General features: G+C 37.6%; 1 protein-coding gene across 7 annotated transcripts in view; it reads left to right on the plus strand.

Annotated features, from left to right (window-relative positions):
• Window positions 1-19,390, plus strand: part of Gria3 (glutamate ionotropic receptor AMPA type subunit 3) — a 350,275-nt gene that overhangs the window by 239,508 nt on the left and 91,377 nt on the right. For all 7 annotated transcript variants that reach the window (XR_009588470.1, XM_060375315.1, XM_060375316.1 and 4 more), the window contains 5 exons: window positions 8,365-8,526; window positions 12,117-12,284; window positions 16,007-16,111; window positions 16,991-17,098; window positions 19,007-19,213. Coding sequence is in view for 6 of the 7 variants with exons in the window: in XM_060375315.1 (XP_060231298.1) it covers window positions 8,365-8,526; window positions 12,117-12,284; window positions 16,007-16,111; window positions 16,991-17,098; window positions 19,007-19,213 (750 nt within the window). In the remaining variant the exon portion in view is untranslated. The remainder of the gene's footprint in view (window positions 1-8,364; window positions 8,527-12,116; window positions 12,285-16,006; window positions 16,112-16,990; window positions 17,099-19,006; window positions 19,214-19,390) is intronic.

Raw genomic sequence — 19,390 nt, forward strand, 5'->3', positions numbered from 1 at the left:
TCCCACCCTGTACTGCTGCAGCCCTAGGCCACCCTCACAAACCCACCATCTGTGGATACCCTCCTGCAGCCAGCAGCAGAGGTGCAGTGTGAGCAGTTTCTACCCCACAGCCTTAGGCTACCTGCCTGAAAAAACTATTTGTGGATACCTTCCTCAAACCTGGCAGCTCTCTAGGCTCTGACACCACAGCCCTAAGCCACTCACCCAAGCCCAACATTTGTGCATATATTCTTGGGACCGGCAGCTGCCAGTCATGCGGGGGTGGAAGTGGGAGCCACTCCTACCTGGTAACCTTAGATCACCCACCCTAACCCACTGAGACAGCGGCAGCAGCTCACTCTCAGCTCTGACCCTGCAGCCCTAGGACACTCATAGGAACCCACTATCAGTGGACATTTTTCTGGCATCTGCAGCAGGCACACCTTCCTCCTTCCCTATAGCCTTAGGCCATCCAGCCTCCCAAACACACCATCTGTGGATATCTTTCTGGAGAGGCAGCAGTGGTGCACTCCTGATTCTGACCCCGCAGCCTTAGGCCAACCATTGCCCAAGCCTACATTTTGTGGATATCTTCCTGGAACCAGAGCCTGGCAGCTCTGACCTTGGGTGCTCACTCTCACTGCCTGTAACTTGAATATTTTCCTGTACTGTGGACACCTTGTGGGTACTAGGGGCTCCTGTTTCCAAACCCAGGAGGCCACACTCAACATCCTGTGGAAACCTTTCTGATCCCAGCAACTAGTGGCACTCACTCTCATAGCCTAGTGGTGGGGATATATTCTGGTACTATGGGGGAGGTACAGCTCCATTCTGTCTACACCCAGGTCAGAATTAGCCAGCAAGGCACAGGCAGTGAACACAGCTGAGCTGAGCTAGGTGTGGGTCCCTGGTTCCATTCCCCACCATCTAAGGGACACTGGAGCAGCTCTAGGCAAAGAGATCTATCCACCAGTGCCCCAGCAGCATGGCTCACATAGGCCAGAATCAGGGAGACCAGCACAGAGAGAGAACCCAGTGAACCGGAGGTAGGCACTTGACCCAAGTTCCAATGTCCTCCTCCTTAAGGAGGCTTGTGGGGCATTGGAGCAGGTCTAGTTTGGGAGAAATATCTGCCTGCTCCCCAGCACCCTAACCTATCTGGCTTGGAAACAAGGTGGCCAGCACAACCAGTGAACCCAGCAGAGCTGAGTCAAGCCTGGGACCCAAATCCCATCCTGAGTCAGGTGGATCCAATCTGCAGTACAGGCTCCAAAAATAATCAGTCAAGGCTACAGACAACCAGATGTTTAGAGGCTGGAGTGAGAATACAGGCAAACCAAACCAGGACATTATGGTTTTACAGATAAAGGAAGATTGAAATAATCCCTTGTATCCTATCAGACCACCATGGCCTAAAACTAGACCTCAACAAAAACAGAAATAACAAAAAGCCTATACACACATGGAAACTGAACAACTCTCTACTCAATGACACTTTGGTCGGGGAGGAAATAAAGAAAGAAGTTAAAGACTTCCTAGAACATATTGAAAATGAAATCCCTAACTTATGGGATACAATGAAAGCAGTGCTGAGAGGAAAATTCATACCACTAAGTGCCTTCATAAAGAAATTTGAGAATTCTCATACAAACAACTTAATGGCACACCTGAAAGCACTAGAAAAACAAAAAAAGCAGACATACCCAAGAGGAGTAGATGGCTCAAAATTATCAAACTCAGGGTGGAAATCAATACATTAGAAACAAAGAAAACAATTCAAAGACTCAGTGAGAACAAGAGCTGGTTCTCTGAGAAAATCAACAAGATAGACAAATCCTTACCCAAACTAACTAAAAGGCAGAGACACACTATCCAAATCAGCAAAATCAGAAACAAAAAGGGGAACATAATGACAGACACTGAAGAAATAAAAGAAATCCTACTTCAAAAGCATATATGCAACAAAATTTGAAAAGCTGAATCAAGATCAAGTAAATAAATGAAATAGTCCTATATACCCTGGGGGAAAAAAAAGTGGTCATCAAAAGTCTCCCATCCAAAAAAAGACATAGGCCAGATGGTTTCAATGCAGAATTCTACCAGACCTTCAAGGAAGAGCTAACACCAACATTCTTTAAACTATTTCACAAAACAGAAACAGAAGGAACATTACCAACCTCATTCTATGATGCCACAGTCACGTTGATATTCTAAATCACACAAAGACCCTACAAAAGAAAGAGAACTTCGGGCCAATCTCCCTTATGAATATTCATGCAAAAATCCTCAATAAAATACTCTCAAACTGAATCCAAGAACACATTAAAGATATCATCTACCATGACCAAGTAGGCTTCATCCCAGGCATGCAAGGATGGTTCAACATACGAAAATACATCAATGTAATCCACCACATAAACAAACTGAAGGAGAAAAACCACATGATCATCTCCTTAGATGCTGAAAAAGCATTTGACAAAATCCAGCACCTGTTCATGTTTAATGTTTTGGAGAGATCAGGTATACAAGGCACATACCTAAATATAGTAAAAGCAATATACAGCAAGCCTATAATCCGCATCAAACTAAATGAAGAGAAACTTAAATCAATCCCAATGAAATCACAGACAAGGTAAGGCTGCCTGCTCTCTCCTTATCTCTTCAACATAGTTCTTGAAGTCTTAGCTAGAGCAATAAGACAACTAAAGGAGATCAAAGGGATACAAATTGGAAAGGAAGAAGTCAAAGTGTCACTATTCACAGATGATATGATAGTATACATGAGTGTACCCAAACATTCTACCATAGAACTCCTTCAGCTGATAAACACCTTCAGCAAAGTGGCTGATACAAAATTAACTCAAAAAAGACCTGAAGCCCTCCTGTATACAAAACACAAATGGGCTGAGAAAGAAATTAGGGAAACAACACTTTCACAATAGTCACAGATAACATACAGTACCTTGATGTGACTGTATCCAAGCAAGTGAAAGACCTATACATAAAAACCTTCAAGTCTCTGAAGAAAGAAATTGAAGAAGATAACAGAAGAGGGAAAGATATCCCATGCTCATAGATTGGTAGGATTAACATGATGAAAATGGTTATCTTACCAAAAGCAATCTACAGATAAAATGCAATTCCCATCAAAATACCAACACAATTTTTTACAGATATTCAAAGAACAATTCTCAATTTCATATGGAAAAACAAATAACTCAGAATAGCTAAAACAATACTGTAAAATAAAAGATCTTCTGGAGATATAGCCATCCCAGATCTCAAGCTGTACTATAGAACAACAGTAATAAAAACAGTGTAATGCAGCCATGACCATTCAGGCCTTTACAGCCATTGAAGCAGGACAGTCTCCCCAAGCATGGTTGGCTACCATAAAACGCTAAAACGTTACGCTCAGGATGCGAGGCTAAGCACTGCACTCAGGGTCAGCCGCTTTGGACCCAGAGAAGAGCATGTCTGATTGCATGCGGGTTGATGCCCCAGGTCCCGCCTCTGAGAAAAAGGTATCGGACGGGTCTGATGCTCTTTGGGTGGATGACACCTAAATGAACATCTGTACAAAGTCCCAATTTATTTCTAATATCAGAGATCAGACCTCTACTCTTGCCTGATGCGTCTAAAACAAAAAGGGGGAACTGTAGAGAGCTGCGGAATGCTATGCCTTAAAGATGGAGCTGGTTTCTGCCTTCCACCTTCCCGATGGTGAGTGCTCTCTGTCACGAACAACTCCACATTTGGCTAAGGCCGAGGATCTGGCTTGCTTCCATGTATGTGGACCTATCTGCATTGCCCACGTGGCACGCCTGGGTTGGCTACCCAGAGGCTATTTAAGCTGTGGGCTGGCTTTCCCCGGGGTCCGAGGATTGTTCAATGTTCCTGAATAAACTGCATTGAAAAAAAAAAAAGAAAAGAAAAGACTGGGAAATTTAACTACATAAAATCCACAGGTGCTTGTAATTGTAATGTAACGTTAGCAGAGACTAAAATAAAACAATTGACATACAAACAAAAAAATGGCATAATATATTTTTATTTCTGGTATAGAAATGGACTGGTGTACCAATAGAATCAAATTGAAGACCCAGAAAAAAACCTACATACCTATGGAAACTTAATTTTTGAAAAAGAAGCCAAAACCATACAATGCAAAAAAGACATCATCTTCAACAAATGGTGCTGGTTTAACTGGATCTCTACATGCTGCAAAATGAAAATAGACCCATATTTATCACCATATACAAAGTTAAAGTTCAAGTGGATTAAAGACCTTAACATAAATCCAGACACACTGAGACTGTTAGAAGAAAAATCGGGGAACTCATTGAACTCATTGGCACAGGAGACAACTTCTTAAACAGAACACAAGCAGCAGTGGCTCTAAGATCAACAATTAATAAATGGACCTCATGAAACTGAAAAGCTTTTGTAAAGCAAAGGACACTGTCATCAGAACAAAAAAGAACAGCCTAAAGACTGAGAAAAGAAGTTCACCAACCCTAAACCTGAGAGAGGGTTAATAACCAGAACATATGAAGATAACTTAGAACCCCTGTACAGAAGTAGTCCAAGGCAGCTCAGTATCCAAGAGGGTTCCCCAATAATAGGACCAGGGACCATCTCTGACATGAACTCTTGGGCTGGCTCTTTGATCACCTCCACCTGAGGGCGGAGCAGCCTTACCAGTCCACACAGGAAAACAAAGAAGCCAGTCCTGATGAGACCTGATATACTATGGTCAAAGGGAAGGGGAAGGGGACCTCCTTTATCATTGGACTGGGGGAGGGGCATAGGAGAAGATGAAGGAGGGAGGGTGAGAATGGGATAGGGCTACAGCTGGGATACAAAGTGAATAAACTGTAACTTAAAAAACGAAACAAAAAAAGAATTGAAGGAATTAAACACCAACAAACCAAATAATCCAATTAAAAATGGGGTACAGAGATAAATAGAATTCTTAACAGAGGAATATCAAATGGCAGAGAAACACTTAAAGAAATGCTCAATGTCCTTAGTCATTCAGGAAATGCAAATCAAAATGACTATGGCTAAGATAAGGGATACAGCATACTGGAGAGGATGTGGAAAAAGGGGAACCCTCCTCCATTGCTCATGGGAATGTGACCTTACACAACCACTTTGGAAATCAATCTGGTCCTTTCTCCAAAAATTAGAAATAGCACTACCTCAAGATCCAGCTATACCATGCCTAGGCATAAACCCAAAAGATGCCCCACCACTCAATAAGGACATTTGCTCAACCATGTTTGTAGCAGCTCTATTCATAATAGCCAGAATTAGGAAACAATCCAGATGTCCCTTAATGGAGGAAGGGATACAGAAATTGTGGTATATTTACACGATGGAATACTACTCAGGTATTAAAAACGAAGACATCATGAAATTTGCAGGCAAATGGTAGTAAATAGAAAAGAGCATCCTGAATGAGGTAACACAGAAGTAGAAAAACATACATGGTATATACTCACTGATAAGTAGATATTATAGGATAAACATTCTAAAATCTATAGCCCTACAGAAGCTAAACAACAAGGAGGACCCTAGGGAAGATGCTTAATCCTCATTCTGAAGGGCAAACAGGATAGACATTGGAATTAGAAGAAAAGGAACAGGACAGCAGCCTTCCACAGAGGACCTCTGAAAGACTCTATGCACCAGGGTAAGGAGATACTGAGATTCATAGCCAAAGTTTGGGCAGAGTGCTGGAATCCTTATGGAAGAAGAGCAAGCCAGAAAGACTTGGAGTGGACAGGAACTCCACAAGGAGAACAGAGCCAAAATACCTGGGCCCAGGGGGGCTTGCAGAGTCCAATACTCCAACTAAGGTCCATTCATTGAGAGGACCTAGACCTCCTGTTCAAAGGAAGCCCATTGGCTGCTCATTTTCCAAGTAAGGGGTAACAGGGGCTGTCTCTGACATGAGCTCACTGGCTGGCTCTTTGATCATCTCCCCCTGGTAAATGCAGCCTTGCCAAGCCACAGAGGAAGACACTGCAGCCAGTCCTGTTAAAACCTGATAAGCTAGGGTCAGATTGAAGTGGAGGAGGTCTTCCCCTATCAGAGGACTAGGGAAAGGTCATAGGAGGAGAAGAGGGATTATGGGTGGGACTGGGAGGATACAAGCGAGGAGGCTGCAGTGGGGATAAAAAGTGAATAAATTTTAATAAATAAATCTGTAAATAAAATTCAATTAAAACTTTTAAAAATTTTTGTACATTGCATTAGATATAAATATTCCCTCAAACAAAAAAGGCTGGAAAAATGACATGCACATATGTGTGCACATTTATTTTTATGTTCACATGTACATGCCCACATGAACATATGCTCATACCTCAAATACAAACAGAAGGGATAAAATTACTATGCAAACAGAAAATTATAGCTATTAATATTAGTGTTAAATCTTTGGAAGTAAAGTATAATCTGTACTTACTAACCACTTGTTTTGTTTGAAATGTATTTCAAAAATAAAATGGACTACTGGACCAGAGAGTACTAGTAGTAAAATATGAATATTGACTATAAACATCTTCACTATATGTTACTTTCACAGTTTTTGTATACTTGAAATTTTCTTAGACTAAAATGTTAGAGATGAGGTTGGGCTGGGAGACTGGTGCAGTTAAAATGTTATAAATATGGACCTGAATCTGGGTCCATAACTCTCATGTATAAGAGGTAGGCATGGTGGCGAGTGTCTTTTACCCACATGTGTTGGAAGGGGAGTTGAAAGAGACAGAAGAAACCCTGGAGCTAAATTGGTCAGCCAACCTAGACAATTCAATGAATTCCAGTTTTAGTCAGAGATCTTGCTTCAGAAAAAAAATGAAGATTAAGGGGAAAACACTGAACTCTGAACACTGGTCTCCACACACATGTGCACACATATGCTACACATACATTCATATGCATGAACACATAAACACATGAAAATATACATACAAAACATTCTGAAGATAATCTAAGGAAGATGGGACAGCTTCTTCACCATTTTTTTAATTTAAACTTAAATGTTTATTTTCTAAAAGAGTTTTATGCATAAGTGCTATATTTACACCACTTCTACCCCTCCCTCTCCTCCTTTTTCTCCTTTATCTCCCTCTTAAATTCATGACCTCTCCTTTTTTCACAGAAAAAAAAAAAAAAACCTTTCTAATTTTGGTCTTTTGATTTTTATAAGCAGTAAAACAGCCACAGATATATTGTGCATTTTTTTTCTCTTTACAATTTTCCCAAATAATAAATAAATCCATTTTCTCTTCTAATTTGTTTCTGATTTTCTTTTTGAATTCAAGAGCAATCAGGTATGGCAATAAGCTATACACCTGATTTTTGGTACCCGCTATGTTGGAGGAAATCTCAGAACTAGCCTATTCCTATATTTGAAATATAAAGGAAATTCCCAGCTGCTACTATGTTTTTCTTTCTTACTGCCCCAAAAGTCTGCTGTCTGAAAATAGTTTTTTTCATACATATTCTGATTATGGTTTCCTCTCCCCCATCTCCTCCAAGATTTCTGCTACCTTCCCTCCCATTGATATAGAAAGCTGGAATCTATTCATTGAGGATTCTAACACATGAGCAACAAAGCACAGGAGACTCCTATCCAACAAATGTAGAAGCAATTCCCAGGGAAGGTATCCCAGAAGACAGCAATACCCAATGGAGTTGGCAGTGGCCATGTGGAAAAGGCCTAGGTGTGAACCCTGGGGAGAACACTTTGAAGAATTTGGGTGACAAAGACACTAGATGCTAACTAGATCAAGTTAAGGAGCAAATTTTGGATGCCATACAGATGTCAAGACACATTTATGAATTCATGTGAGACGCACCCTGGGGTATGTGCCATCACGTACAGGCAAGCTGTCAGCTTCACTCACTGGTATTTCTGTGAATAACAAATGTCTAAATACTCATCACAAGAACCTGAAACACTCTGCTATGCTCAGCATATTTAGTGAAGAAAAGATTTTTATAGCACTTCTTACAGTCAAATGTCTTCAATATTCTCTAGTCACATAATGTTATATTTGAACTATACGTAGGAAGACTGAAGAAAATACAGGTAAATGAGGCAAAACCTTTTCCTAAAAGCAAAACCTGTGTTGGTCTATGTGGTATTTATACCAACTAAAGTCACAGACAGGAAAATGGAAGCATGCACCATTTTTCGCATTTATAGTTTCAAAGACATGTCTTAAGAATTAGCTTTGCATCTAAGACCTTCTTGGTAATAAGTAATCCCAGGGAAGAAATCCTTCACTTCATCTCTACTCTCCAACAGGTAATGTAAGCAGAGATGTATGTCTCTCATAGTCATGATCTCTTTCACTGTCCTTCCAGGGTTTTACTGACATTTTACTGGAAAGAGTCATGCATGGCGGAGCCAATATTACAGGTTTCCAGATTGTCAACAATGAAAACCCGATGGTTCAGCAATTCATACAGCGCTGGGTGAGACTGGATGAAAGGGAATTCCCTGAAGCCAAGAATGCACCACTAAAGGTAATGCTCCATGACACATAGACAATGAAGGCCAGCTTTCCAAAGCTCTTCAATATGGCCTTAATATACTTACAACCATCCTGTGATCAAGTAGTCTTCCCTCAGAGGCCATTCAAAGATGCTTAAAAAAAAAGCTGCAACTGATTCTGTAGTATAACCCCATCCCCAAATTAAAAAAAATGGATAATAAATCTTCTAAAAATCTAGTGTTTGATAATAAATTATCTTAATTTTAAATGAATATAATTTCAAATAATCTCATAGTAATTTACACTATTACAAAAACCTGAATCAGGCTAAATGTGAGAATAGGTAAAGAAGATTGATAGTGTGAAACGGAAAATTGGATTTTACATTATTTATTTGATTGTTCCATGATAATAAGTTTCATGAATCTCAGAACATCCAAGTGAATTAGTCTCTAATATAGAATATGTATTGCCTACCTGTATGTAAATACTGAACAGAAATAGTTGCATGTCTACAAAAGTGTCTTTAAAAATAATTAGATTACCTAAATTGCTCATTTTCCAACATCAAGATAAGAATATTAAAAGCAGAAAGTCATATTTAGAGTGCATATTTTTCATATGTGTTCCCTGAAGTAGAGATACTTTTTTTTCAAGAATATAAAACAGATAAATTAGGGGGAAATTATTCATATTACACAAAAGGATCCTTAAAAATATAGAGAGAGGGAGGAAAATGTATTTATATTCAAGTGTATATTTGAAGGACTCATTATGTAACATGCCAAAGATAGATAGATAAATAGATAGATATACTCATTCCCTCAGCTCACCAATTCAAATAGACAACTAGCTTTTAATTGTTCTTTGATGCTATAGTAAAAATGTATACTACGACCATGATGTAAGATGAGAAGTCAAGTATATTAAAATCTTCTCCTTAAAAAAAGAAACTGAGAACAGGGACTGTCTCTGACATGAACTGATTGGCCTGCTGTTCGATCGCCTGCCCCTGAGTGGGGACCAGCCTTACCAGGCCACAGAGGAAAACAATGCAGCCACTCCTGGTGAGACCTAAAAGATTAGGATCAGAAGGAAGGAAAAGAAGACCTCCCCTACCAGTAGACTTGGGGAGGGGCATGTGTGGAGAAGGAGGAGGAAGGGAGGGAACTACAGAGAGGATACAAAGTAAAAAAAAAAATGTAATTTTTAAAAAAAGGAGAATTGGACGTGGTGACCCATCTCTGAGAGGTAGAGGCAATTGGATCTCTGTGAATTAGAAAGAAATTGAGGGAGGTCTCTTTTCTTATGTTTTCCAGTTTTCCTTTCTCCCCAAAAATAATAGGGTAAAGAACAGTAGGAACACAGGTAGAAACACAAAGAAGAGATGTATTCTGTTCTACCATAAATGGGTCACATCAGAAACTACTACAAGTAAAAATTTTAAACAATTGAAATGTTCTAGAAAACTTGAGAGCTAAAGATATTTTTGTTTTGTTTTGTTTTTAAGACAGGGTCTCTCTGTGTAGCCTTGACTGTCCTGGACTCATTTTGTAGACTAGGCTGGCCTCAAACTCACAGGGATCCGCCTGCCTCTGCCTCCCCGAGTGCTGAGATTATAGACATGTGCTACCACTCCCAGCTGCGAAACATAATTTTATAAGTCAGTAAGGTCACTTGCTAGTTAGAAGCTAACTGTATGGTTGTAGTACATGTTATACATGCCAGAGTTTTTCAAGGCATTCCCATCTTACATCATCTTAACCTTTAGTCAGACCAGGTATCTTAATTTGGCTCGGTGAGTATGGTCACATTCCCAGTGAGGAATCCTGTATACTCAACTCTTTTTTAATGTACTAAACTGGTATTTTTCCTCATGCTATATTTAGGTGAGCTTATAAAATTATATATTTCCATGAAAATGCTTAGACACAATGCTTTTTGTTGCTTTGATTTAGCAACTATAGAAGACAAAGGTACATTTATTCATTATTCTAAGGGTTCTCAACAATTTTCAAAACACAATGCTTGGCACGACAAAGGATAAAATATAGAGAGATACTGCAATGTAGATTATGCCTGCTCTGAAGATGTATAACTTCTACAAAAGATAATGAAAACCATCTCAGGTACCCATTAATAATAATGAGTATGGTTAATGTAACATGCTAGTATTTACCACAAAGAAATGTTTAGTCTTATAAGTAAACACTACAAATGGTTTAAGAAAGTATTGAGCCTTGTACTGAATCAAAGAACCTACTTTAATACTTGATATAGAATAAAGTTGGAAAAAGCCATTTAGAAATTAAGATCTAGATGCTGTGTAATCTATATTTCATAAATATTCTTTTATTTCATTTATTTTAGATTGAGTGGGCAATCTCATGCATGGATAAATAGAAACTGAATAAAGTACAAAATTAAATAGTTCTTTTAATATAGCTTTGGAAGAACAGCATTAACTGGTGACAATTTATGCAGTTGATTAGAAGGAAAATCACCCCTCTGTTGGCTTTAGGTAGTGCTAGGACAGGCAAACACAAAGATTTTTCTTCATAAAAGAAAATATGCTCCTGTTATAGTCATACTTGATGATTTGCTTCTGAAAGAAAAGTAACATGAAAAAAGTAAATTGATGGTTGTAGAGACAACAATGTATTTACTGTCAATTGTATTTGGACAGTCTTTTATATAGTGAGAATTCCCCTTAGGACATTTTGCTACATTTTAAAAAGTCAATAAGATTCCATATTGTAGATAGAAGTATTCATCACCCTTGTAAAAATATGGAGGCCAGCTCATTTTAACCATGAGTTGTTGATTCATTTAATGGAAAAGCATCTACCATTTCAAACTGCAGATAATCAAATCCCTTGTGTTAACTGACTAGCCTCATCCCTAGTAGAACATGTCACTGTACACAAGGAACAGAAAGTAAGTATTCTCACCTGAAAAAGGCAGCGTCATGAAGCATTGCCTACAAATTGTCAATGATATCAGATTTAAAGCTCAATAACAATTGTAATTTTCTACAATTGAAAAGCATCTTTGGTTTTTGCTACCCCTTGGGAAACAAAAACTGATTTATTGCTGGCCGGAGGTCCTACCTTGCTACAAACATGATCCAGACAGAAATGATTAATGTTACCATCCAAATTAATTTCAAGCTGTCTAACTTAGCTATTTCCATTTTCCCCTAAGTAAACAGCAGATCTGAATTTTCTATTACAAACAGCAATAACTCAGCCTTGCTTTAGGATATGCTATTTCCTCTCTAATCTATACATGCCATCCCTTAACATCACATGCATTTTTTCCCTTATAAAGTACCCAGTCTTTTATAGTCACTCACTCAATATGAAGCAGTATTGAGAGCAAGAAAGAGTTTCCCTTGAGCCATTTGATCTTAATAATCCTAACATGTGCACATATGAGGGAAGAGGCATCATTGTCAAATGCATCAAAGTCAGTCTTGCCCAAAGAGAATTTCCAACTCAAATAATTAGGATGATATCTTTGTAGAACAAAAGGTAGAAGTGAACAAAAATCACAGGGAACAAGGCAAGTTTGGAGGATGTCATTTCTCATGATATCTTGTTTTTCATACGTCTGTTTTAGTATACATCAGCATTGACACACGACGCAATACTGGTCATAGCAGAAGCCTTCCGATACCTGAGGAGGCAGCGAGTGGATGTATCCCGTAGAGGCAGTGCTGGAGACTGCTTAGCAAACCCCGCTGTGCCTTGGAGTCAAGGAATTGATATTGAGAGAGCTCTGAAAATGGTAAAGACAATTGTTTATTGTGGTTTACTGGCCTTAGAAAGACCCAAAAAGTGGGACCTCAGTCCTGAAAGAGAGTTACTAGAAGGGACATCATGGAATGTGCAGAAAAGAAACATGTGGGATTTAACCAATGGAAAGTTCTGCAGTGAAATCTGAAAAATACATTTAGTTCTATGCTGTACTGTACGTTGTAAATGAAATTTGATTACCTCTGAATATAGATTGGATGTAATAAGTAGCTTCAAAATAACATATCTTCTACAAATAGGACATTTCCTAGGGAGATTGGAGATACTTTATAAGACCATCCTAACTTCAAGATAAGCATTACAAAGAACAGCAGCATTCTTGGGCTCATCTGAAAAAAAAATATGATTCTGAATGGACTGTTGAACTGAGACAGTGCAGTAATATTTCTGTTGTCAAAAAGAACACTTGTACTATTTTGCATAGTAGAATGCAGGAACATGATGCATTTCTAGACCTAGTTACGACGCTTTTGCCCAATGCCACAAAGGAAAAGCCTAAAGAAAAGTACAAGGAATCAGTGGATAGATGATCAAGTAGGCCAATTATTTTTTAGTATTTACTGGGTAGGAGATCATTTAAGGCTTAAAGCAGTCTCCTTTGAACAGATTCCATTATTTACTCTAGGAGCAACATCACCCATTCATTGCAGCTTTCCAAACAATAGCTCTTTCCTGAATATTTTACTTTATGCCTGCATGCATTAAAATGAACCTTCAGGAGTTCAAGAATATCTTCTTTCCAACTAATTATCTTGATGGGATGCCCAAATGAACAAAGAGTTAGGCCATTGTAAGATAATTCAGTTCACAACCAGCAATCAAGAATTGGGAACAGCCTTATTACCATACACTGTTTTGTGTAGTTGGCTTTCTTACTGTTGCCTTAAATTTGTCAGATTGGATGCGTTCAATCAAAAGAGGTTAGTAGCCCCTGTGTCTCTTTCCAAGAAAAGATATGAGTCTTTCTCACATCATGCAGACATCTATGTCATTATGTCAATTCCCTAACAGATGCCCTGAGTGTAGTTTTATGGAAGTAGGCACCGCATGATTTTGAAGAGCAGTTAATTAACTTCAACTTTCCTAGCAGTTACAAGACTTGTATTGTCAGGTGGAACATAATGATGAGTGAAATATAAAACTGCCTCAGAGTGAATCAAAAGGAGTTTTCATCAACAAAACCTCATGGGGCAGGAGCCAGCACTTCTAATTGATTTGTTATTCATAGCACAAACCACCCAACTGGCCACCAGATAGAAAAATAAGAAACTGACTTGGCTATAAAAGAATTGGACCAACTGTCCTATCACAAAGAAAAATTTCTGCTTGTTTAATTCACTGATAAGTTCAAGTGATAAACCAAATAAGTAAGTTGACCACAGAGATCCTTCAACTCTTTTTACAGATCACTTATTTCTATTGATCAAAAATATCTGGCCTTTTCTAAAAGAAAATGGTCCCTCAGTAAAACTGTGCTATTCAAAATGACTGAAAAATAAAGATAATGTAAAATTTTAAATGTTTTAATACATTTTAAATACCTTTTACTTGCATTCATTAAAAGCAAGGTTACATGATATACAAACATCCTTATAACTAGCACATAGTTGTTTCTCAATAAATAACATTTTTCCTCTAAATAAATCGAGAAACAAAATCACTATCTTTTGATAGAAGCATGTATGAGGCGTGTTTCAATGACTACATAGCCATGCCATCAACTCTGCACTTAGTAAGCCACTATGAATATGTATCAGGCTCCATAATAATATGAAAATATGAGATAAGCTAAGAAGAATGCATTTAGTGTTAAAAATGTTGGAAGTGAATGTCTCTTATCTTGAGATGGAATCTAGTATGGAATCCAGAAAGATAGAAATGGTTAAAATTATAGATAAGCTGGATCTTTTGAAATGTGCGATTTGTTTGTTGTAGTTTTGTTTTGTTTGTTTGGTTGGTTGGTTTTGGTTTTCCAAGACAGGGTTTTTCTATGTAACAGCCCCGCCTGTCCTGAATTCACTTTGTAGAACTGGCTGGCCTCAAACTCACAGCAATCCGTCTGCCTCTGCCTCTGCCTCCCTGAAATGTGGAGTTATTAATGAGACTTGAAGGCCTGAGTATGTGCAGCAATGAAGGACTTCTATGAAATTGTCTCTGCTGTCTGATGTCACAATATGCATCATTTTCATCCTACTGAATAATGCAACAAAGATCCATTTCACATGCCCTGCAAGCTTATGGCTTTGGTTTGTTGGGTCAGATAGAATTGCCATATCAGAGTATTTCCATAGTCTCCTGTTAATACTAAGAAATCCACTTCTTTTAAAACTATTCCCAAACCTTGATATGAAATTTCCCTTTGCAGTATAGCCCCATTACTGTCTCTGACTTGTTTGCTAGCTTGTCATTTTCTACGAATGAAGGGAAAAATATTTGTCAGTTTATACTAAAAAAAAAAAAAAAAAAAAAGACTTTCTCTCTTTCTTTTAAGTCTTTAACCTTTACTCAGGAAGTAAAAAATCCAGATACACTGACAGACAGTCTTTATTTGATAGTTTTGAACTGTAGAGCCAATAAGAAAATCTGTCAATAGATATGGCCTTTTATTTTTATGACTATTCCTAGAACCAGGAACCCTTGTAGCATATGCAGACTCTGAATTTGGCATCCCAAAACAGGAATGCAGCTCTAGTACTTCTATCTGTTGTGTAGCATTCCTTATTCCTAATCCCTTAAAGTTCACAAATTTTTATCAGTTTCTGAATTATCTCTCCATGGTACTCATGCCCTCTGCTAGCTGTTTGTAACTTGGTGTACAGTTTAAGTAAGGGGTAAAGGCTGCCTCTATCACTGTAGAAGCCCATAAAAATCCTCTCTAAAAATAGCTAAAGTCATTTTTGTTAGTAATTAATACAGCTCGGGGCTGGAAAGAAGAGCTGGTTAAAGTGCTTGATGCACAAACCTGATTACCTGAGGTCAATCCCAAGATCCCACAGGGGAAGGAATGAAAATTGTTCTCTGATGTCTGCACACACTGTAGCACACACACACACACACACACACACACACACACACACCTGTATTCATCTATTCAAATCATACACATAGAAAAATAAACAAATAACTGTAAATGTTTATCTAGATTATGTTATATCTAGTTATAGCATATCTATCTAGAAATATTAATCTATCTATCTATCTATGCTCTGTGATGTTCACTACATGCCAGACATTACTTGGAACTCAGTTAATCATCTAAGTAGTTTTGAGAAATAGGTACATCTGGGATTTTCAATTTTACATATTAGGATTACTGAGTCATGCTGTGAAAACAAGATTATTTTCAAATATTGGAAATATATGAGATGAAATGATGCCCCTTTCCCTGAGACTCATGATGCAGAAGAATACATTAACCTAGTTCAGTCTAAGGTAAATTCTTAAGAAGGACTTTTAGGAATATCAAGTTTTTGAAATATTGGTTAGACACATTGTATTTCTCTAATATTTAAAGTTTCCTAACTTAAAAGCATACAAGAATACATTATTAAGAAAATAAAGCTCTAAAGTGAAGACTTGATCTGTTACATAGAATTCAAAGACCTGAAATGAAAATACTCAAAGATTTTTTAGAGACCTCTGAGGAACAATGTAAAAGCTAGTTTAACTTTTTGCCTTTTTCCTTTTTACCAGGTTCAAGTACAAGGAATGACTGGAAACATCCAATTTGATACTTATGGACGTAGGACAAATTATACCATTGATGTATATGAAATGAAAGTCTCAGGCTCCCGAAAAGTAAGTAACCAAAAGACACAACAGAAGAAATGTCTCTCCAAAGGTGAGAGCACTTCCACACAAGAAGATGTGTGGGAAGCACACACACACACACACAAAATCACCACATGGGGATTTTTCCATCTGCTGAGGAGCATAGTAAGATTTTGTAATCAGATTACACAGAGTTTGTAATCAGAATGATCAAAACGTATTTTTAAAAGATAATAACTCTCTGAGTCTGGTCATATAAAAGTAGTAGACTCACAAGTTATTAATAATTTCTGAACAAAGGGAAGGAATCACACACTTTATAGCATGCTATTAAACATAATCTTCCAAAGCACATACGATTTTTAACAAAGAAAAACAGAAAGTGGTTCTCTTTTCATCTTGACAACCCAACACCTAAAGTACTTGGGACGAAATATCTTTCTTTATAGTTGAATTGTTATGGCCAGTTAGCTTCCATTTTATTAATAGTTGAGTTAGACATAAAGAGGATTTTATAGCCATATGATAAACCCTTAGAATATAAGCTGTCTTGTGTCTACATGCTACTTTATATCTACTGGTTGCTAAATAGCTTTCACTCCTATATATCAGCTTTCTACAGTTCCTAACATTTTTCTTCGGTAGAGATTTAACGGTAGAAAAGGTGACTGTTACACAGCAGGCTAAAGTATTTTGCGGAAATGTCAGTAGGAGTGAGATGAGGAAAGAAATCCTCAAGATAAAGGAATAGCAAACACTTCTGTGTGTATCCTTTTTGTCCTAAGGGCAGTAAAAACATAGATAGAAACAGGGTACCAATCCTTATAAATCTCACGCTACTTAAAGTCCGTTTGGTATTTCTTGTGAGAAAAATAGGCATCTGGGTCAAATGTCTGTTGTTTCTAGGCTGGTTACTGGAATGAGTATGAAAGATTTGTGCCCTTCTCAGATCAACAAATGAGCAATGACAGTGCATCCTCAGAGAATCGGACCATTGTAGTGACTACCATTTTGGTAAGTGTGGACACATAACAGGTAGGCTTTTTGAACAGCATTCTAAAAGTATTATTTAGTTCTAAGTATACCAAACAGTTCTGAGAATATTATTCAGCCAGTCTTGCATTTATTTAATCATGGCAAAGTTCTAATACAACTGGCTGGAAACCCTCAAGTATCTCTCTACAATAAACAAAATGTCATTATACTCAATGGAATTTTATTCATTCATAAAGAAATATTAAATTATATAATTTCCAAGAAAGTTTTCAAAATGAGAAAAATTATATTAAGTAGTATAACCAAGGCTCAGAAAAAAATATAACATGTTATTTTTCATATGCAGATGTTAATCTCCAATTGTTAAATATGGGTATTTAAATAGAAGTATGAGTAAAGGGCAAGACACTAGATGGCAGATATATAAGAACAGAAAGATATTAGTTGGCAGGTGGGGAAGAAAATGGGACACATGTGATATCAACATAGGAGGAAAACTACTGGGGACAAAACGGTACAGAGGGATTTGGGGTAGGCTTGGAGGGAAAGGAAGAAGTGAATTATCAGCCAGAACTAAGTAAGTGTGAAGATTCTATGAGAAAATTGAAAGGAATAAAGAGAAAGAAGGATTAAGGGGATGACTTAGAGGGTGAAGTTTCTTGCCACTAAACCTGATGGTCTAAGTTTGATGGCCAGAACTTATATAGGTGAAGGAGAGAACCGACTCCTGCAAGTTGTCCCTCTGACCTCTACATAAGCAACATGGTATGTGTTCATTTTTCCATATACACACAAAAGAAAGAGAGAGAACAGGAGAGGAAAGAGAATGAATGGATGGATGGATGGATGGATGGATGGATAGATGGATGGATGATGGATGAATGGATGGATGGATTAATGAATGAATGAAGAACAATTTTACATATCTTCTTCTACTTCTCTCCCAAAAGAATGGTGCTTCACTTGGACATAAAATCTAATTCTTCATTGTGTGAAACAGAAAATCAATTAAGGTTCTAATATTGGATCTAACTCTCCTTTGTGTAACTGTGTAAATCACATTTTTTTTTCTAATCCTCAGGGGTATTTTTTTTTTTTTTGCTATTTGTAGAATGGAAAATAATAATAATAATCTCAAGCAAGGTAGAGCATGCCTTTAATCCCAGCACCTGGGAGATAGAGGCAGGTGAATCTCTGAGTTTGAGTCCAGCCTGGTCTACAAAGTGAGTTCCAGGACAGCTAGGACTACACAAAGAAATCCTGTCTCAAAATGCTAATCATCATCATAATCACCTACCTATGTCTTAGGACCATTTCAAGACACAATTAATGATACAGAACTATTCCACAAGGTTCAACACATTATAGACATGTGAGGGAGTAATACCTCAATTTAAAACAAGTATGATGTTTAAATAGCATGTATGGATTATTCTCCTTCACCTTATCCTAAGAACTTTATATAACCCTGCAGATGGGTAAAAAAACAAGCCAAACACCCCAGCGTCACAAAAACTGCAGTGTTTCCCTATGGCCTGCCTTAGCTGGCTATAGTCCCTCACCTAATACATCCTGAGAAATCAAAGGCAGCTCCTCTTTATGTACTGAAGGAGAGAGTACTTCCCAATTCAACTACATCAAAAGACTTTACTGGTGAAAACTAGTTCTTCTTTCAAACACTAGTAGAAAAAAAAACTTAAATGTTTCTCTACTTCTTTAAATCATCAGTTAAGGGCTCCAAGGAATACATTGGTCCATGAACAGTTGATTGAGGCTTACCTCCTTATTAACTCAAATTTTCAAAAAATCATTTCCATATATCAAGTCTCAACAGTAACAGAGAGGAAAATGTCTTCCTATTACATTTACTGTATCTTGGAAAAATGGATAAAAGTAATCTTTTGTTCTTTTTCTCTGACCCCTAAGGAATCACCATATGTAATGTATAAAAAGAATCATGAGCAACTGGAAGGAAATGAGCGCTATGAAGGTTATTGTGTTGATTTAGCCTATGAAATAGCCAAACATGTAAGGATCAAATACAAATTGTCCATTGTCGGTGATGGGAAATATGGAGCAAGGGATCCAGAAACTAAAATATGGAATGGCATGGTTGGGGAACTTGTCTATGGAGTAAGTATTTTCAATTCCACTATTATCTATTTATATCCTTTTCAATAACAAGAAAATTAACAATCTCAAGATTTATCAGATTTCAGGGTTTTCATGAGTCTGTAAAGACAAATAATTTCTCATGCAGTTGAGGTCAGGAAAGGTAGACTGCCAATAGCATCCTTTGAGCAACAAGAT

Source organism: Meriones unguiculatus, chromosome X, assembly GCF_030254825.1.
Source record: "Meriones unguiculatus strain TT.TT164.6M chromosome X, Bangor_MerUng_6.1, whole genome shotgun sequence".
Taxonomy (NCBI): domain Eukaryota; kingdom Metazoa; phylum Chordata; class Mammalia; order Rodentia; family Muridae; genus Meriones; species Meriones unguiculatus.